Source organism: Chlorocebus sabaeus, chromosome 20, assembly GCF_047675955.1.
Source record: "Chlorocebus sabaeus isolate Y175 chromosome 20, mChlSab1.0.hap1, whole genome shotgun sequence".
NCBI lineage: Eukaryota > Metazoa > Chordata > Mammalia > Primates > Cercopithecidae > Chlorocebus > Chlorocebus sabaeus.
In genome coordinates this window covers 21,589,158-21,609,910 of record NC_132923.1, presented here as the reverse complement: position 1 = coordinate 21,609,910, position 20,753 = coordinate 21,589,158, and the positions used below count along the sequence as shown (strand labels likewise).

The following is a 20,753-nucleotide window of genomic DNA, read 5'->3' as shown; positions in this document are numbered from 1 at the left end:
ATGTTCCCAGGTAAGGAGTGAAAAACAGCCACTGCACGAAGTTCCTTGCATGGGAAGGGAGGGGTGGCACTAGCTCCTAGACTAGGTGAGTGGGTGTGGTACTCACTTATCTCTCACTCCCCAGATCCAGCTGTGCTCAATCCCTCGTTTTGACCAAGAGAGCAAGGTTGGGCACTCAGTAAAGTTGCATGCAGATTGCCTTTAGATTGCAAAGCTGTTCATGTCTGCAAATTTCACCACCTGTGCAAAACCACAGCTCTCCAGAAAATTTCCTCCTTCTCTGATCCCATGAAGAGGCAGAGCCCAGTTCCAGTGCCCATAATTGCAGCACACTCCAAACTTGCTCCTCAGTTCTGGCTATGGGAGCTCCTCCCTCACTCCAGACCCAGGACTCCAATCTCCAGCCCAAGACTCTCTAATGCCCACGGCAGGCACTGCTGCTAAGTAGCCTTATCCCACCAAGTTTGGGATGGGCCAGGATTGAGAATACTATCCTCCAACTGGGTCCCAGATTTGAGAAAATGCCTAGGACATTTCTCAGTGTCTTTTCTTCTCACAGTATCCAAGCCTTTCCCCCAGTTAGCTCCAGGGCTTGGGAGGGACAAGGTGCTTTTGGTACAGTTCCCCAGTGGAAAGGTGGAATGTAGACTGATATGCTTTGGGTCTGTGTGCCCCACCAAGTCTCATGTCGAATTCTAGTCCCCAGTGTTGGAGGTGGGGCCTGGGGGGATGTGGTTGGATCATGGGAGTGTATTTCTCATGAGTGGTTTAGCGTTATCCTTTCAGCACTGTTCTTGTGATAGTGAGTGAGTTCTCATAAGATTTAGTTGTTTAAAAGCGTGCAGCATCTCCCCTCTTACTCTATCTTGCTCCTGCTCCTGCCATGTGAGACACTTTGCTCACCTTTTGATTTCTGCCACGATTGGAAGCTTCCTGAGGCCTCCCCTGAAGCAGAACCTGCTATACTTCCTGTATAGCCTGCAGAACCATGAACCAATTAAACCTCTTTTCTTTATAAATCACCCAGTCCCACATCTTTTTTACAGCAATGAGAGAACGGACTAACTCGTAGAAAGACACTGTCTTGGCTTCTCATGTACTGGGGCTTCACTCACATTTCTCAGCCAGATGTTGCTGTGCAGACTGCTTGCCTACCTTTTTTTTCCTGAGATCTGAAGTGTCCTTTGCTTTTCTGTTGAATTCTCAGGTTCCTTCTTGAATAAAAGATCACAGTGTGAATCTTGAAATATTGTTTTGCTTCTTCCAAGTAGGTGAAGGATGCTAGAAAAGCATCTAATCTTCCATCATGGAGGAGAAAAGCAGAATTGTTTTTTAAATGTTTATTTTACTTGGGTTTTATTGAACTTCTAAGATTTGTGGCTTTATAGTCATCAAATTTGGAAATATTTTAGCCACATTTTTTCAAATATTTTTTTGTCCCCACTTTAGTTCTCACCTTTTATTCTGGACTCGAAATACATGTATTTTATTCTGCTTGATATTATTCCACTAGGGCTTTTTTAAAAACTTTTTTCCCTGTGCTATTCATTTAAAGTAGTCTCTGAATTAGGTATTTGTTGCTGCTCAACAAATTATTCTAAAACTTAATAGGTTAAAACAATGATAAATATACATCAAATGATTTCTGTGGATCATGAATTTGGGTGTGACTTAGCTAATGGTTCTGGCTTGGAGTGTCCCTCATCAAGTTGCAGTCAAGATATTGTCTTAGGATTGCAGTTATTTGAAGACTTAATAAGGGCTGAAGATATACTTCCAAGATGGCTCACTTACATTGTTGGCAAGTTGGTTCTGATTGTTGGCAGGAGGTCTCTGTCCTTTGCCATTTGGACTGCTCCATAGTTGCTGTCATTTGAGTGTTTTTGTGACCTGATAGCTGACTTCCCTCATAGCAAGTGATTCAACTGAGCAAGATGAAAGAGGAAATGTCATTTATGACAGCTTTAGGGCATAACTTCAATTTTGCTCCAGTCTGAAGATCACACAGACATATCAAATCCAGGTATTACACAATGGGTGGGTATTACACAATGACACAAGTACTAGGAATTGAAGATCATTGATACCATCTTGGAAGTTGGCTACCATGGTTTCTATTGTTCTGTCTTTAAGTGTACTGATATTTTCTTCTGAACTATCCACTCTGTTTTTCAGTTCATTAAGTGACTTTTTTTTTTTTCATTTTGGATACTGTATTTTTCATCTCTAGAAGTTCCATTTGGGTCTTTTATTATACTTTTTATTTCTCTTTTCCTCATGTTCATGTTTTCATTTAGATTCTTAAGCTTATTAAAAATGTTTGTAAAAACTCTTTTAAGGTTCTTGTCCCTGAATTTCATTATTTCTGCCATTTTGAGCCTGTTTCTGTTTATTGATTTTCCTTCTGGTATGGGTCACATTTTTCACTTCTTTGCATGCCTAGTTATTTCTTATTGGATGCTAGACATTGTTAATTTTATATTTTAATAAATAAGTTATATTTTGTTGTATTTTTTAAAGGAATACTGAACTTCGTTCTGGCAGACATTCATGTTACTTGATTCGCTCAATCCTTTTGAAAGTTGCTTTTTATCTTTGTTCAGGAAGGTTCAGAGCAGCCTTAACTCTAGAGTTAATTTATCCTCACTTTTAAAGCATGACTTTTCTGAGGACTCTACCTAATTATGTATTATAGTACCTCTCCACTCTGTCTTATGGAAGCACAAACTATTTTTAGATATAAGTAAACTCTAGGAATTGTTCGGCCTCCTGATTTTCAGTGATCTTTCCTTGGCTTCATAGTTTCAACCCGATCATATACAAATTGGTCATCAGTCAAAGACTCAGTGAAAACCCCTTTCAGATCTCCAGATTTTCTTTCTAGGCAGCTCCCTCCTCTTCATTTCTCTGTCCTAAAAATTCTAGGCATTTCAGCCTCCCTGAACTTCTATATGTGTCTTCACAATTCCTCAAGAATATCGTCTCTGTTTGGTTGCCCCTCTCTGTGCTGTAGCCTAGAAACTGCCTTCAGGTTTCTAGGACAATCATAGGGGTTAACTTATTGGTTTCCTTTCTTTCAGTATCAGCCTTGTGGTTCCTATTATCAAAAGTCTATGAATAATTGTTTCATATATTTTGCCCTGTTTTCTAACTGTTTTTAGTAGAAGAGAAATTCTTATACCAGTTAATCCTTGATGGGTGAAAGCAGAAATATGTGGGGCTTTGGGGAGAAGCTGAATAGTCTGGGCACTGACAAATGAGAACAGTTGTTGGTAGTGCTGGAGTAGAAACTGGGAGGCCTCCTCTTGTGCCAGGCAGGGAAGAGCTTTTCCCTACTCTTGACTTCCTTGAAATCAAAATGTGTTTACCTAAACACATTTTGGTCCTCTCCTTATTCTTTTACTTACTTTACCTATGGGGAGGTTCACGAAACCTGGTTCATGTTTTGGGCTAGAATAGCTGGCTTAGTCCTGTTCTCCTGCCTTATTTTGGGAGTAAGCCCAGGGGGCGATATGCTGATATAAGAATGAGGCATGTAACTCAGTCCCTGGGATTCAGGGTGCTCACTGAGTTTGGAGTTCCTGTGGAACATCTAACTGGAGATGAAGACAACTCCTACAAGATAGGGAGTTGGATACATGGGTGTGGGGCTCAAATGGACTGCTATTTTATAGCTGTGTGAAGAAGATGACTGGTAAGAAGGGATTTCTTGAGGGCAGTGTCTGGAATGAGGTGGAAATATCATAGATTTGTTGAACAAATGAATTAATGAGTTCATGAATAGCCATTGTTCCCAATAGAAGATAATTCTAAATACTAGGAAAACTCATACATATGTAATGAGACACGTTAACTACATTATGGATTTATTATTCTGTGACTACCACTGATTAATTTGCTAACTAAATTTTTGATTGATTTTTGCATATAATAATACTGTGAACTTCTTTAGAAATAAAAGGTGTGCTAAAAAAGATAAGAAAAGTTAAAAATTTTTGGGTGAGATTAACAGCATATTGTTCATTAGTTGCTGAGAATTGGTTACACCTATTATTGTGAGTACGGTTAATACAGCTCACATTATTCAGCCAGAGAAATAATATCTAATTACCAGGGGTTATATAAAGTAACATAAGTAGGAAGAAAGATATTATACTAAGGGACAGAGAAACTAGTTTTGACATACGGGTAAGGAAAATTAGATACCAATCTGACTTTATAACACTACAAATTTTATTACAGAAGACATTAGCAATTTCTATTAACATTTATAGATGACCTTAATTTAAAAAAATGTTTTGAAATAGAAAAGAACTTGCATACATTCATGTAAATCTGGTATACAAGGGGCTTTAATCTGTTACCAAAAGAGAGAAGCAAATTGACACAATTTTTATACATATTAAATCAATTTTGTCTTCTCACTTGAGAGCTTTAAAATAATAAAATGATCAATATGCAAATAGGGTGAACTCTATTTGCTACCAATTATCTGTATTAAGGAAAAAAGCATTGAAAGGAATTAAGTAAACAAACAGGTTTTGTTTCATGTTGCAGGCCATTTTAATATGATTCTTACTGATAACTCAGACTTAAGATGACTAAACCGATTTAAAAAAAAATGTCTATATTGACCAGGATTTTAGAATTGTATGGATATAAAGAATAGTAGGAGCTAGAAAAGTACCCAATCTTTGGGGTAAAGGATAATGTCAGTAAATCTGATTCATATTTTAATGCCACTTCTCTGTTTAGCTAACTAAAGAGTGTGAAAATGAGTTAAAATTTTAATGCAACAAAAACGATGTCAAGAAACTTGGATGTTAGCCTGACCGTTCCTGTAACTATCTATAGAACATCAGAGCATTAAGTAACCTCTCCAGGGATGCAAAATGTCAGAATAGGATCTATGTTTCCATTTATTTATGTAATCAGTATTTACTGAGTACCTAATATATAGCAGAGGCTGGTTTGGATTCTGAAGATATGGTGATGAGCAAGACAAATAAAGCTTCCATTTAAATTGCTTACAGTCTAGTTGGAAAGGGAGAGACAGAGAATAAGTATATAAACAAATATAGTATCAGAAAACGCTGAGTGCAATGAAGAAAATATGAGATAACAGGATAAAAAGTGACAGTGGCAGTAGGCTGCATTAGACTTGGTGGTCAAGGAAGGGTTTTCTAAAGAAGTAATTTTTAAGCTGAGATGATAAGGAGAAAGTCATTCAAAGACTTGTGGAAAGGTTGCTCCATAATAAACAAATAGCAAATGTAAAAGCACTGTTCCAAGAACAAGTTTGGAATGTTCGAAGAGACATAATAAATAAAAGGTGGAGGGAGGTGGGTATGACATGAAGTTAGACAAATAGGCACAGATCATTTCCACCTACCGTATTTTTTATCAGTTTTATTGAGGTATAATTGACATACAATAAATTGCATGTATTAGTTTCCTAGGACTGCCATAACACAGTACCATAAACTGAGTGGTTTAAAACAACAGAGATTTATTTTCTCACAGCTCTAGAGGTCAGAAGTCCAAGATCAAGGTGTCTGCAGGGCCATGTTCCCTCTGAAGCTGCTGAGGTAGGATGTATTCCAGGCCTCTATTGTAGCTTCTGGTAGTCCTTGGTTTGAGGCAACATAATTTCATTCTTCACATGGCATTCTCCTTGTTCATGTGTCTGTGTCCATATTTCCTCTTTTTGTAAGGGGATATATCCAATCATATTGGCTAGTGGCCTACTTTACTCCAGTGTTATTTCATATTAATTAATTTCATTTGTAATGAACTTATTTCCAAATAAGGTCACATTCTGATATACTACAGGTTAGAACTTCAACATTTGAAATTTGGGGGTACATAATTCAACCCCTAACCCTGCATATATTTTGGTAGGTTTTAACATATGTATATCTTGTAAAACCATCATCACAATCAAGATAATGAACATACTTTTCACCTCCTAACTGTTTCCTCTGCCCCTTGGAAATCCTCTTTCTTCCCCTTCCTTGTCTTTCCTCATCCCCAGGCAATCATTAATCTGCTTGCTGTCTTACATTAATTTGTATTTTCTGGTATTTTATATAAACAGAATTATATGGCATGTACTCTGTTTTGGTCTATGTTAATAATATTAAGATTATAACATAATTATTGATATTAATATCACTGCTATGTCAGTAGTTTATTCCTATTTATTGCTGGCAAATATTCTATTGCATATGTATGACATATTTGTTTATCACCTGTGGATGGACATTCAGTTTGTTTCCAGTTTGGGACTATTAAAAATAAAGATGCTATAAATGTTTGTGTACAAGTTCATGGATGAATATATCCTATTATATCTCTTAGATAAATACTTAGGAGTGGAATGGTTAGGTCATATTGTAGGTGTATGTTTAACTTTTTGAGAGACTTATGAACTGACAAACTTGTACCATTTTATGTTTCCATCAAACATTGTACGCAAATTTCAGTTGCTCCACATCCTTGCTAACCCTTGGTATTTCCAATTTTTAAATTTTAGGCAGCCCAAGAAGTGTGTAGTGCTATGTCATTGAGGTCTTAATTTGCTTATCTCTGAGACTAATGATGAAAATTTTTCATCTGTTTAGTTCCCATCTATATAATTTTGTGAAATGTCTATTCAAACATTTGCTTATTTAAAAAATTGGATAATTTTTTCTTACAATTGAGTATAGCAAGTTCTTCGTATATTCTGCATACAAGTTCTTTATCTTAGGTATAATTTGCAAGTTTCTTTTCTTTTAGTTTGTGGTATGTCTTTGTTGTTTTAACAATGACTTTTGAAGAGAGAAGTTCTTAATTCTGACAGAGTCCAATTTATTGTTTTTGAAAATGGATCATGCTGTTGGTGTTATATCTAAGAAAGTTTTGCCTAATTCAAGTTTTGCCTAACAAAAGTTTTATTCCGTGCCTTCTTCTAGAAGTTTTAGAATTTTAGTTTTTATATTTCATGTTAACATTTGTATATAATGCAAGCTATGTATTGAAGTTATTTATTTTAAAAAAGTATTTATTTTTATATATGGATAACGAATTGTTCCAGCACCATTTGTTGAAAATACTATTTATTCTCTACATAATTTCATTTTCACCTTTCTTGAAAGTCATTTGATCACATGTGTGCAGGTTTATTACTGGACCATATTTTGATCCAACGATCTGTCTTACCACCACTTTCTTAATTACCATAGTTTTACAATCTTGAAATCAGCGATTCAATAAGATTTTCTACATAGATGGTCATGTTGTATGTGAATACAATTTTACTCCTTCCTTTCCCACCTGAATGTCTTTTTTCCTTTGGCTTATTGCATTAACATTGCACGTACAGAACAGTGTTTAATAGAAGATGCAAAAGCAGACATTTTTGCCTTTTTCCTGATCTTGGAGGAAAAGTATTTTGTCTTTCAATATTAAGTATGATATTAATCATAAATTTTTGCTGATGCCTTTTATTAAGTTAGGAAGTGTTCTTCTATTCCAAGTTTCCTGAAAATTTTTTCAGGAATGTATGTTGGATTTTGTCAAATGCTTTTGTGTATGTGGTTGTGTGTGCGTGTGTGTTTCCATTGAGATCATTGTAAGCCTTTTATTTTTTAGTCTGTTAGTATGGTGAATTTTCTTAATTGAATGCAAACTAAACTTGCATTCCTGAAATAAATTCCACTTTGACCATGATGTATTATTCTTTTTATGTATTGTTTATTTTGTTTTGCTAAATTTTGTGAAGAATTTTTGTATCTATGTTCATTACATGAGGGTTATTAGTTTGTGGTTTTCTTTTTTGATAATGTCTTTCTTGTGAACTCTGTCTACCTTGGGGATCCATGGACTCCCAGGTCTATCTCTTCAATTTGGTGATGCTTCTGGCCTCTGCCTTGGTAACCTTTCCTGCCCTATGGCTCAGAAAGTTTCTCCAGGCAGTTTCTTCCTGTTTGTTTCCTATGTCTCTCAGATCACGTACTTTTGTTACCTGACGTCCAAAATGTATAGAGACATTATTTTATATATTTTGTACTGTTTTATAATTATTTTGGGTGAGAAAGTAAACCTGGATCAGAAGCACAAATTCAACATGCCTGGATTCTTTTAACAGTATGAGATCATATACATTAAGGCCTCTTTAGCAAGAAAATCACTACCCAAATGCATGATATTTATTATAGTTCTTCTAGTAACAGGCCAAGTGTTTATATAGTTGCCCATTACATATGTACACACACACATACATATATATATCTCCCAGGGATAGGTATATAAATCCACTAGAAAATGAGCTCCTGAATCAATGCTTTATATACAAAGGAGGCACTCATTCCATTAGAAACACATATCTAATATTCTTCCATTTATCATACTCTTGTGTTAGCATCTTGTCTGAAATTAGATTGGCACCCTCATTTCCAGTTTCCCTGTTTTCAAAATTATCTTATTACATAGTAGCTCACATTCCCAAGACTTTGGAGCCCCTGGCATGGCCATTTCTCAGTATATATCTGTTAAAGGAAATATGGCCTGAGGATACCTCTGTGTTGTGAGTTCCTACATAATGAACTGCAACCTAACTTAGTATGTAAACTAACTGAAAGCCTAACTTAGGAGTATACTTTGGTAACAAACAGCTGAGTTTCAGCTCATCACAGCAGCTGAGATTCAATCAATTATAGGCAGCCAGCTGATCAGACTTTGTCCAAGTAAGGCAAGTGCTGATCTATAATGAAATCAAGCTGTTTCAGTATCTCATTTCTACTTTCTGTTCATAAATGCTGTCTGCCCACATTGAGAAGCAGAGTTCTGTGAATCTCTTCTGATTCTGAGGGCTGCCTGATTCAACAATCGTTCTTTGCTCAATTAAACTGACAAAAACAAGCAATGGGGAAAGGATTCCCTATTCAATAAATGGTGCTGAGATAACTGGCTAGCCATATGCAGAAGATTGAAACTGGATCCCTTCCCTACACTGTATAGAAAAATCAACTCAATATGGATTAAAGCCTTAAATGTAAAACCTAAAACTAAAAACTCTGGAAGATAACCTCGGAAATATCATTCCAGATGTAGGACCGGGCAAAGATTTAATGACAAAGACGACAAATGCAACTTCAACAAAAACAAAAATTGATAAATGGGACCTTTAACTAAAGAGCTTCTGCATTATGGCCCAGAAACTTTCTCCAGTCTGTTTCTCCCTGTCTGCTTCCCATCTCTCTAGGATCGTGTACTTTTGTTACCTGGTATAACAGCAAAAGAAACTATCAACAGAATAAACACACAACCTACAGAATGGGAGAAAATATTTGCAAACTATGCATCTGACAAAGGTCTAATACCCAGAATCCATAAGAAGCTTAAACAAATTTATAAGCAAAAACTGAAGAACCCTGTTAAAAAGTGGGCAAAAGACATAAACAGACACTTTTCAAAAGAAGATATATATGTGGCCAAGAAGCGTATGAAAAAATGCTCAACACCAAAAATCATTAGAGAAGTGATATTACCTTTTCATAGAAACTAAAGTGGTCAAGCATGCCAATGTCATATAGCAAGCAAATGGCAGGGCCAAAATTTTATCTCAGGTCAGCTTGACATCCTGTCAGATGTGGCCATGTTCCTCAGACAGTCATTCTTTCACACGTGTAAATTTTACTTAATATCTTAAAATCTCCCCCAAAATATTTTGAACTACACATTTTGTTCTAAACAAAATTTTTAGATGAGGAATAATTTTATATATCTTTACATGAACATTTAGGTAAAACTTGAAGCACTCAAGCCCCAAATAAATTTTTATTCCCAAGACTTACTTAGATGATGTTAGAGTGTTTTTTGAATTTGGCTTTTCCCATTCTGTATCTATCTTTTATTAATATTAATAAATAAATATTAATAAAGAATAAATTTAAAAGGTAATTTATTTTGAAACAGGAGAGAGGAAAATGCATGCTTCAATAATGTCAGCTTCCAGGGAAAGATATTGTGAGCTTGTTTGTCTAAATACATTTTATTTGTAGTTCAGTATGAATTTTCAATAGATGCTTTTCAGATAAAAAAGCAGTAAATCAAATGCAATTATATAAACAAGAAGATCAGAGGGGATTATCCTGAAGGGTATAAAATGAACCAAGAGCTTTTAGTTTGGGTCATCACAGCATCTGCTCACCAATGCAAAGTAAGGTAGGTATCTATAGTAAGAAGGCTCTGTGAAATGAAATGTTCTTAAGCTATTTTTTTTCATTTTCACCATTTTACCATTTTTTAGAAAGTGGAAAATGCTGAAAGATAATTTGCTTCAATAGGCTCTAATATTTTAAATTATTGCTCCAAATTGTTTAGTAGTAGATGAAGGTGAGTGAACTACATACATAAGGATAAGGAAAAAATTCATTGACTTAAAGAAAGAGAAGCAACTGGTTAGTTCCCTAATGAAGGATATTTGATATTCATGGCTTTCTTCTGTTTTCATTTTGATTTAAATATTGTTGTCAATTTAATGATCTGTGTATTAAATCCTCTCAATTCCTGTACTAATGGTCATCTTTTATGAAAATATGCTTCTGGAAATGTTAGAGCAAATTCATTTTTGAGTACCTGCAGGGGTAATGTGCTCTGTATTATAAGTTCTTTTTAGTTATTTAACAGTTAAACCACCTTTGATAGTGTTTAACACACACACACACACCTGCTGTATAGCACATTTTGCTTTCTAGAAAAATATGCTGCTTTAATGAAGTTCCAGGATTATTCATAGGATAGGCAATTAGTTCTTTTCATAGTAAGGGATTTGGAGTGTAAAAATTAATGAAGGAAATTGGCAGAGCAGAGAGGAAAGTGTTTATTAAGAATGAAGCATTGGGAGCAAAAATAGGAGGAAAAAAGAGAGGAAAGGGGCAAAGGAAAGAACATATCTTGGAATAAGAAAATATGTTGAAAGTAGGGACATATATGGTCATGCATCTGAAGAAGGCATCTCATTATTTAGGCCCTGCCTGAAACCATGCCTTCTATGTTTAGGTACCCAACAAATTATTTATGATGATTTCAGATGATTAAGTGGCAAAGATGAGAACCCAGATGATGATGAAGAAGAAATTGTGGCGTATCACAGAGGAAGGGATTAACTAACGCTGATTTGTACAGTGTTATATAGCTATATGATCTTTCTTATATAGAGTGCCAAGTGTTTCACGTGTATTGTTTTATTCTTTTTATGACTTTAGGAAAGGACATATGGAAAAATGAAGGCACAAAGACATTAAATTACTCAGTTGCACACAACTGCAATTAAATCCTGAAGTAGAATTTAGATCACTAACTCTTAATCAATCAATCAGATCTGACACTAATTTATCATATAGAATTACAGACTATTTGTGCTGTGAAGATTTTCATGATCATCTTCTGGTTCTAAGCCTTCCTTTTATAGATGAGAAAGTTGAGGTCCAGAAAGATTCTGTGGGTGAAGTTTTACTATTTGCAATAAAGAAATAATGGAAAAGGCACAGTTCTTGCTTTCTTTATGCCCACAAAGTTGTACAGCTACTGTGGCTGGTAATTCAGCACTTTCATTTTCTACTTTTGTTACTTTAGAGTTCTACATTTATAGGAGAAACTTAAAAAATATAGAGTATCCATAGTGAGTATGACAATAACAGGAAAACCAAAACAAATTTTCATCCTACATTTTAAAAAGGGTCGCTTGTACTTGTCACTTTCTATTTTGCAGATGGGGAAATAACACCCAAACAGATTATACATTTTAGTCAAGTTCTCATAGATTTATGGAAGAATTCTGTTTCTTAATTTTTAGACCAATATTTTCATCACCAGGTCACCACATCGATTTTATACAGAATCATAGAGCTAAAAGGTAAAATATGTGAAGTTAATTGTTTCCTATAGAAAAAACTCAGTAGCTGGCTGTCTAAACAAGCCAGAACTATAATGACCATGATGGGTAAGCATTTTACATAATTTAGCAGTTAGTAATGTTAAGATCCTACAGAGGATCCTCAAGGTCTGTATCTCTAAAATACTGGGACCAACTCTGTACCACAGAGGGAGCTGACATTTGAGAAGCGCTTGAGAAAGCCAGGTTCCATGAGTAAGGAATTTGTATGGTTTTTGCTCCTTAACTCAAATACCAAAAAAAAAAAAACCCTCCATAGAATGTTTGAATATGCAACATTTCATTTAAAAGAATTTGTGAGAAAAACCCCTGTTATTTTAACCTTTAAAAGTTAAGTCTTCCTAAAATGGGTTACTTTCTTGTGTAATAAGAAGTATAGTAAACATAAATCTTTGATAATTGTAGGTCTTAAAGTCATAATCTGGACTCTTTCAGAGCACTAGAACAATCTGTATTTTTATTATTTGTGTTCATATTAGCTCCTCCACTGGACAGTCACCCCTTTAGGTAAAGGACCGTATCTTTTCCATTTGTGTCTGTCAGTGCCTGTTTCAGACACTCAATATATGTTTATCTAATTTATCTGCAATTCTTATTCTAGGAATAGAAGGTTGATTGAAATGACCACTAATCTCTGGAATCCGACATTTAAAATAAATCCCTGGTAACCTGTGTAATGTGGTTTTCATGGTTTCTTATAAGTTGATTGAAAAAAAAATCCTGGTTAACTGAGGCTGAACCTATGAGGTTTCAGTTAACATAGGTTTTAGTGTATATAGCTTAAAGATGCTGTTTAGGTATAACTGACAGATTTGGGGGAAATCTTGGTACTTCTGATTATTGAACAAAATATTTTGTAAATTATAATTTATTTAATAGAACAAGCAAACAAGTTTATGTTCATAGACAACAATAATACTCCATTAAGGTATATATTTTCTTTACTGACAATGATACTTGAGAATGAAAAAAATCCAGACACATCTAGCTAGCTGTACAATATTTGTAAGATTAAAAAAAAACTTCTTAAATCTTCAAGGTGATCAACTTACATCCAAAAGTCTGAAATTTAATTACTCTTCCTCAGTAGTAGAACTAAAATATTTATGTCATAACATTATCCAGAGGTATAATGATATCAATATCATATCAATGTCATATTGATATGATATATCCAATATATCATATAAATATAACTATATCCGATCAATACATATTGATAATGATATCCAATTGATATTGAACAAGTTCTTCATCACACAAGCTCTATTGAGATGCATGTTCTGTTTCTGCCTCTGAGGCACTGTGGATCCTCTATTTTCTTCCATGCATCCAAAAATTATTTAATATTCCTGGCTAACCCATAATGGAGCTGTCATCCTTGATTGTATTCTTCTAATTGTGTCAATCTTTTTTTTTCTTTTTTGCCTGTTACTCTTTTTGAGAACAAATTACATACCTCTTTCTGTGTAAAATAATCTTTTATTTGTTCCAACTGTACATATTTCAACCTTAAAGGGATATCCTAAGGGTTTGGAAGTGGGATCGGGGGTTCCTAGATTTCTGAGTTAGCCCCTTAATGCCAGTAGTAATTTTAGCTGACCTTTTTTGGACTTTATCTTTCTGGCATCTTCCTTGACCAAATGGTAGAATTATAAGCATGATTATATGCATTGGGATGGTATTGAGGTTTGGTTATACTTTTTCTTGGCTTATTTGCCCTTTCTGATTTTAACCAATAGGTTCTTTAATTTTGTCTTTGATTTAGCATGACGGCTGTCTTTCTGATGTCCATGCTTTTTGGCCTTGCATGTGGACAAGCGATGTCTTTTTGTATTCCAACTGAGTATACAATGCACATCGAAAGGAGAGAGTGTGCTTATTGCCTAACCATCAACACCACCATCTGTGCTGGATATTGTATGACACGGGTATGTAGTTCATGTTACTACTTTTGGCTGTAAATTATATAAGCCTTTAAGAAGTCCGTTCCTATATAGAAAGGAAATGAAATAAATCACAGCCTCGTTTCCCAAATCTAATGGTTATTGACTCCTTAGAAGCAGCGTACACAGGTTACAATATTATGTGAATCTAGTCAGCACAATGGATGCAGATAATTTTGTAACAGTTTTATGTCCCAGATTTACTTAAACCTTATCTTGTTCCCATGATCAATGATAAAAGAGAGGAGGGTGTCACTTTTATCTCTGTAGAATTCAGCGTGGTTAAGTTGGTATTGGAGAATGGGGCTAAAGAATTCTTTCCCAGTTGTATTTGTGATGAAGGAATGTAAGTGAATTTATTTTTATGTTTCTATTTCTATACGTTTCCTAAAGTCCTGTCACATTATGTTCTCTTTTCTGTTCTTTCCTCAGGATATCAATGGCAAACTGTTTCTTCCCAAATATGCTCTGTCCCAGGATGTTTGCACATACAGAGACTTCATCTACAGGACTGTAGAAATACCAGGATGCCCACTCCATGTTGCTCCCTATTTTTCCTATCCTGTTGCTTTAAGCTGTAAGTGTGGCAAGTGCAATACTGACTATAGCGACTGTATACATGAGGCCATCAAGACAAACTACTGTACCAAACCTCAGAAGTCTTATCTGGTAGGATTTTCTGTCTAATAGTGATATAATTTGCAATTTGGTTAAATGTGCTTGCCTGAAATAAAGCTAACAAAAATATTATGTTTCACAATATCTTATGTTCATTTTGAGAATTATTTAATCCATACCCATACCTACACAGGCGTTAGAGAGCTTAAGCGGTTTTAGAAGAAAAGTTGAATGAGTGGGCCTTCTGGGCTCAGTCGAAGGATGGTTTTCACGTGAAAGAGCAGAGTGGAGGTTAAATGGAAAACAGGGATATGAAATGCCAAAAAACTCGCATTGAGCAGTCTCTCCTAACAGAGGGCCAGGAGGTTTCTGTGATATAGAAAGTGAATGTGGGATGACTACAGAGTTATGAAGAGTAATGTGATCAAAAGCTGAAGGAACACATGGTGTCAGAATACTGGAGACATCTACTTCAAAAGGCTAGAAGCAGGGCTGGCATGGAGGTGGGGAGTAAGGAGCATGTGGAATCTACAATGTAGTGCTTTATTCCTGGTCATTCAAATGCACTGGATAAAACTCCACCCAAACTCAGAAAAGTCTAGGAACTATTTTCTTTTCTTTCTTTTTTCTGTTTTTTTTTTTTTTTTTTTTTTTTTTTTTGGGAGTGGGGGAGATGGAATCTTGCTCTGTTGCCCAGGCTGGAATGCAGTGGTGCGATCTCGGCTCACTGCAAGCTCCGCTTCCTGGGTTCATGCCATTCTCCTGCCTCAGCCTCCCGAGTAGCTGGGACTACAGGCGCCCACCACCATGCTCGGCTAGTTTTTTTTGTATTTTTAGTAGAGATGGTGTTTCACCATGTTGGCCAGGATGGTCTCGATCTCCTGACCTCATGATCCACCCGCCTTGGCCTCCCAAAGTGCTGGGATTACAGGCCTGAGCCACCGCGCCCGGCCTATTTTCTTTAATTAATTACTCTGGTGCACCAACTGACCTATAAAAGTTATACCCCAAAAAGTCAGTTTACAAAGCCTAGAAAAGAGGCCACGATCACTTTACATGTGAAAGTATAAATCCTTCGTAGTCCTTCAAGTAATAGGAGATGCTTTTCAGCATTTATACCAAAAGCAACTGGGGCTGTTTTGACTTTTAATGTAATGAAAAACTAGTATGACTGTAAAAGGTTTTAGGGATGGGGGAGAGTGCAAAGGGATTTGAGAGAGTGGAATTATCCTAAATTTTAATCTAAACCTTCATCAATATTGAAACACTGTTTTCTGGTAAATGTGCTTGGTAAGCAGCTGTTTATTTTTCTTCTCCTTCCTTAGATACTCTTTCATGAGAATTTGGTTTCAACAGATGACTGACATGAGACAGACCTAGTACCCTGCAGACTTGATCTCAAAAAGATGATATATCCTCTATTTGTCCATTCCTTTTCATTCACACTGCCCCCACCAAGGCAAAAAACAGTTTTCAGCAGGGCCAGTTGCCTTTGCTGTATTCTACAGCCACCAGTTAAATTCAGCTAGGCATACTGTAAATGTCTGTATGCTGATAGTGCACGGTGGGTGGGGGTGAGGAGGGTGGTGGTGGTAGTGGTGGGGTCCTGTAGATGGATTAGTACAACGAGGAGGGAATAAATGTGTATTTACATACAAAAGTCAGAACCCACATTATTTTACTTTAATATCTGAAGTTGATATTTGTGTGGTCTCCACATATTAATCTAGGGTTTTGGGTTCTCATATCAGCTGATAACACGGACATTTAAAGCTGCATACCACTTAAAACTGTATGTCAAATATAGATCTTTGATTAATAAATACAAAGTCTAATGTTCAAATCTAACTGGCACTAGTCACAAATGCCTTCATGGATTCTGAAAAAGTTTTTTCAAGGATTTGAACTGAGTCTAAGTGTAATAAAAATCCGTTGATAAAGGTAACTTCCACTCTGCTGTTCACTGTTGGGTTCTTCCCTACTTGCTCATCTCTCCTGGTTAATTCCCACTTATAAGACAACTCTAGCTCACTTTCTCTACTTCTGCTACCCTCCTTCTACCTGATGTTTCTGCCTGCTTAGCATCCATGTCTCTTTTTCCGGTAGCTGCACCTTGATTTCCCTCTGGTGTTCTCTTCACTTCCAGTTTGAGTTCAAGTGGTTTCAGTGGGGATGATGAGGGTGGGTATGCTACTAGGCTCAACCAAACCTGGACTATTAGAAAGACAAGTGATTGGCCTGTTGGGGTTCCTAAACTGACAAAATGTCAGCCTGGAGTTGCTGCTGGCCATCTTTGGCATCTCTTGGAAACAGCTAGCTCTCCAATCCAGTGGAGAGCAAGAGAGACTGAGGAGAGAGAGGCCTATTGTTATCATTTGAGCCTAACCTGAAGCTGGCTTCACCCCTTAAAAGAAACCATAACTTCCCTTTTCTGCCCAGTTAGAGTTAGGTTTCTGACACTTGTGCAACTGAGAAGTTCTGATGAATTCAGCATCTTTCCCACTAGTTTCAGAAGATGCTCCTAATTCCATTCCTCATCTCCCCCAGGACTTTGCTGTTTGCTCTTGTATTTTCTCTTGCTTCCTTTTTCTTCATTTCTTTTCAGTACGAAGCATCCTTAAATCTCTTCCCATCATAAAAAAAGCAAAAGCAAAAAAACAACCCTCTCTTGATCCTCTGCAACCATCTAGTTATTTGCTCCCCCTCTCCTTGAGTTCTTATTTCAAGTTTTTGTGTCTGTGTGTGAAAGAGCCCACTACACTAACCAGCTACTTCCTCGCTTCTCATTCTCTTCACAGTCATCACAATTTGGCTTCCACTATTGTCCCCTCTTGAAATTGTTTTCAGTAAGGTCAACAATGACTTGCTAATGGGCCAATATGCAGGACAAGTGTTAGTCCCAATCTGCCCTGACCTCCCTTCTTCCCTAGAGGGCCCAGTGGTCCTCACATATCTGGATTCAAAATGCAATACATCTTATCCTAGCAGCCTTGCCAATGCACCAGGATGTTTTAGTTTTGTTGTTTTTAAGTAGGACCCAGAGTTCTTTGTCTTACCACCAAGAAAATTAAGGAACATGAACACTAGGGTGAGGATGAAGCGAAAGTTTAATAAGCGAAAGGAGAAAGCTCTCCTTTAGAGGAGCTGGGACCTGAAAGAGGGTCGCCATTCTACAGTGGAATACAAGGGCTTTTATAAACAGGCTAGTAGGGCAAGATATTTCATTTACATAAGGTGTGAAAAAGTAGTTAGGACTAGGTGTTTCATTTGTATAAGACACGAATTCCTGACAGCTCCTCCCTGTCCTTTTGGTATGCATGTGGACTCTTAGCCTAAGTTACTCTATGTTACTTAGTTTCCCTTACTGTGCATGTGTAAGGGGGCAGAATTCTCCATTGTGGACTTGCCAGTTTCTGTGTTACTGCTCTTGGGCATGTTTCAAGCAAGCCCCCCCTCCCTCCCCTGTGCAAACTCCCTTATCTGAATATGTTCAAAAAGGAAAGGAATGTGCTCACTGAAGCCTACTGTGTATAAGTGACCCTTGCTAATTACACAGAAGGCATCTTCGTAGTGGACCTTACCTCCTTATCTATGCTTGCAGTCTGATCTTTCAGGCCGTTCCTTTGTTAGACAAAAGGAATCCTATGGAGGACTTATCCTAGCTATGTGCCTAACTGGTTCCTTTCTCTCTTTTTCCTCATTATGGCATTTATAACCAGTCTTAATCAAGATGAAATCCACATTTTCTTCTTTTTTCATGTTTTCTTTCTACCCTCCTTCTCCAAGAGGACTCAAAAGCTATGCCATGGTCTTTAGCAGGCAACAGTAATGTAGGTCTGGACTGTACTTTTGCTTGGTGATTTTGCTTGATTCTGTAGTGACGAAGATTCCAAACTTTGTGAAGGAAGGCCAGTGTGGAGATAACTTTATGTGTCATATTGACACTTTGGGCATTCATATTGACATTTGGAGCATATGAGAAACTTGGGTTTGTATTAATTCAGCCTTGGATATCCTAAGGACTTATACCCATTAAAGACAGTTTTGGTGGCAGTTGTTCAAGTAACTGTTATCCCCAGGAGATAAGCCCTATGAACAGTGGATTTCTGGAATGTATTTACCCTTTGTTGTTATAATGAGGATATTTTAAAAAATCATTTTGCATTGGTGAAGTCTTTTTACGTTTCAAAAGAAACTTACATATAATACCTTACAGGTACATGTTATTGTAAAAAATGAAGGATCATGCTGAAAAAAAGTAGAAACCTTTTGTCCCTCTTAAAATATAACAACATAAATTTGATTTGGATGAGCCTGAACTAAGATGATGCAGTTAATCTACTAGCTTTGAAGGCCCATGAGTGTTCTTCCCAGGGATGGGGAAAATGAAGTTGTTGAAATTGAGGAGCTGGTGGTCAAAGAGGATATCAAAGGGGCCATGAACCAGGAAAGCTGGGGTGTGGTGCACCTATTAAAGATCTAGTGGCTTTCCCAGTGGCCATGGAAACTGCATTTTACCCATGACAGAAGGGTACCTCTTCCTTTTCATCTTTGATAAACTTGTTTCAGAAGGGAAAACATGCTATCTCCTTCACTGCCATCTTCCCACCAGCCTCATTCTCACCCAGTCAAATCTATAAACACTGTTCACAGGGTAAGGAGAACAATTATTGTTGCTGACTGCATGGGGAAACACATTGGACCCTGCATCAGTGTGCAATTTTATAGCTTGAACCATGGATAACAAAGGAGCAGTTCTGCAGAAAAGAGGTATAATTTACATAAAAATATTAATTAAAATACAACTATAGTTGATCCTCAGTATCTGTGGGTTCTGCATCTGTGGATTTAACTGACTACAGATTAAAATAATTTGGACCAAAAAAAAAAAGGTTGCATCTGTACTGAACATGTATAAAATTTTCTCTTGTCATTATTCCCTAAACAATAAAGTATAACAAGTATTTACATAGCATTTACTTTGAATTAAGTAAATGAGTAATCTAGAAATGATTTAAAGTATACAGGAGGAGCTAGGAAGTGGGGCAAGATGCCGGAATAGAACCCTGCAGTGACAGTGCCCCTACCCGCAGGAACATCAAATTGAACAACTATCTATAAAATAAAGCATCTTCGAAAGAACTAAAAAATCAGGTGAGAGATCACAGCACTTGGTTTTAATAAAACAACAAGGAAAGATGCATTAAAGAGGGTGGGAAGGACAGTATTGCATTGCCTATACCACCCCATTCCCAACCCCAGGCAGTGCAGCACAGAGAGAGAATCTGTGTGCTTAGTGGAGGGAGAGCAAAATATGAGGGATTTTGCACTGGAACTCAGAGCTGTTCTGACATAGAACACAACACCAGGCAGAATTTCTCTGATGCTCAAGAAGGGAGCATTTCAACCAGTCCTGGGACAGAGGGGCATCTTTTGCAGCAGGAGGAGGAACACAAGTCACAGCTGGCTTCACTACAGGCTGACTAAAGTGGTCTGGGGCTCCAAATAAATTCAAGTGACAGTCAAGCCATAGTGACTCTCATCTTTGGGCAAACCTTGGTTTTGCATCGGTCTTGGAGGCAGTGGGATTGGGATGTGACCTGGTGCAAACACCAGCTGCAGCAGCCATGAGAGTGCTGGTGTCACCCCACCCCAACTCCAGGCAATGCAGCAAGGAAGGAGACTCTTTCTACTTGGGGGAACAAGAGGTTACTCTTTGTCTTGCAACTGAGTACCAGCCCAGCCACAGTAAAACAAAGCACCTAGAAGAATCCTGAAGCCCCTATTTCTAGGCCACTGCTCCTGGACCACACTTCTAAACCCACTCCAGACCAGGAGGGAATCCACTGCCCTGGCAGGGCAAACCCAATTCTTGGCTGGCTTTATCACCTGTTGACAAAAGTGGCCTTGGGCCTTGAATAAACATCAGTGCAGTCAGACAATAGCAGCCATGGGCCTTGAGTATCCCAGTCCTATGCTGGTTTGGGAGGTCATGGGTATCAGATGCAACTCAGTGCACTGCCAGCTGCAATGGCCACAGAGTGCTTGAGTCACCCTTCCCACAACACCAGGTGGCCAACCCCAGAGAAGGACTCCTGCTTGGGGGAAAGAGAGGGAAGAGAGTGAGGGACTTTTCCTGGGTATCCAGGAAATTCCCTTATTTTCCCCAAGTCCATCAGGGATGGATATCCAGGAATCTGCAAAGAATCTTAGTGTACGTGGGCTTTGGACACCCTCTAGTGCTGAAA

General features: G+C 37.2%; 1 protein-coding gene across 1 annotated transcript; it reads left to right on the top strand.

Annotated features, from left to right (window-relative positions):
• The first annotated feature begins 10,083 nt into the window (after nucleotides 1-10,083).
• TSHB (thyroid stimulating hormone subunit beta) lies at nucleotides 10,084-14,649 on the top strand. Its single transcript, XM_007977460.3, has 3 exons — nucleotides 10,084-10,209; nucleotides 13,710-13,872; nucleotides 14,320-14,649. Exons 1-3 carry the CDS (start codon nucleotides 10,151-10,153, stop codon nucleotides 14,572-14,574), a joined length of 477 nt encoding a protein of 158 aa, XP_007975651.1. The 5' UTR covers nucleotides 10,084-10,150; the 3' UTR covers nucleotides 14,575-14,649.
• The last annotated feature ends 6,104 nt before the right edge of the window (nucleotides 14,650-20,753 follow it).

Bases quoted from the DNA above. Each gene is read 5' to 3' on its own strand.
- TSHB (XM_007977460.3), top strand. From the start codon at position 10,151: ATGAACCAAGAGCTTTTAGTTTGGGTCATCACAGCATCTGCTCACCAA. The intron at 10,210-13,709 runs GTAGGTATCTAT...TCTTTGATTTAG, and splicing joins GCTCACCAATGCAAAGTAAG to CATGACGGCTGTCTTTCTGA. The intron at 13,873-14,319 runs GTATGTAGTTCA...TTCTTTCCTCAG, and splicing joins CTGGATATTGTATGACACGG to GATATCAATGGCAAACTGTT.